Source organism: Fulmarus glacialis, unplaced genomic scaffold, assembly GCF_000690835.1.
Source record: "Fulmarus glacialis isolate BGI_N327 unplaced genomic scaffold, ASM69083v1 scaffold40165, whole genome shotgun sequence".
NCBI lineage: Eukaryota > Metazoa > Chordata > Aves > Procellariiformes > Procellariidae > Fulmarus > Fulmarus glacialis.
Window position 1 is genome coordinate 2,215 of NW_009213066.1, and position 344 is coordinate 2,558.

Consider the following 344-nt stretch of genomic DNA (forward strand, 5'->3'; position numbering starts at 1 on the left):
GCAAGAAAGGACGCGGTTGATGATGGTGTTGGGAAAAGAAGAACCGATGTGAGCCACCACCCAGTCGAAATGAGGCGAATGTTGGACCGAGGTGTCCAACAAAGCGTCGACGCAGGCGTCGGGGCAACCCCCGATCATGGCGGAGAGACACTGGGTGTAAATCTCCATCAGGGTGCGGGTGGCTTTGCAGGACATCCAGAGCTGTAAAAGCTCGTTAAGGTTGGAAGCGTGAGGGACGCCGTGCCTCCCCGCGTACTTACTGCTTAATTGCCCCATTAAATCGATCGACCAAGCGGAAACGACGGGCGCCCAAGCTTTGGGATTCAAGCGGATAAATTCCGTCA

The 344-nt window shown here is 55.5% G+C and overlaps 1 protein-coding gene across 1 annotated transcript in view; it reads right to left on the bottom strand.

The window, feature by feature from the left end:
• Positions 1-336, bottom strand: part of INTS5 (integrator complex subunit 5) — a gene marked incomplete at both ends in the record, with an annotated part of 2,542 nt that extends 2,206 nt beyond the window's left edge. Inside the window, one exon of the mRNA XM_009578071.1 lies at positions 3-336. Coding sequence (XP_009576366.1) covers positions 3-336 — 334 coding nt within the window. The remainder of the gene's footprint in view (positions 1-2) is intronic.
• Positions 337-344: the final 8 nt, after the last annotated feature.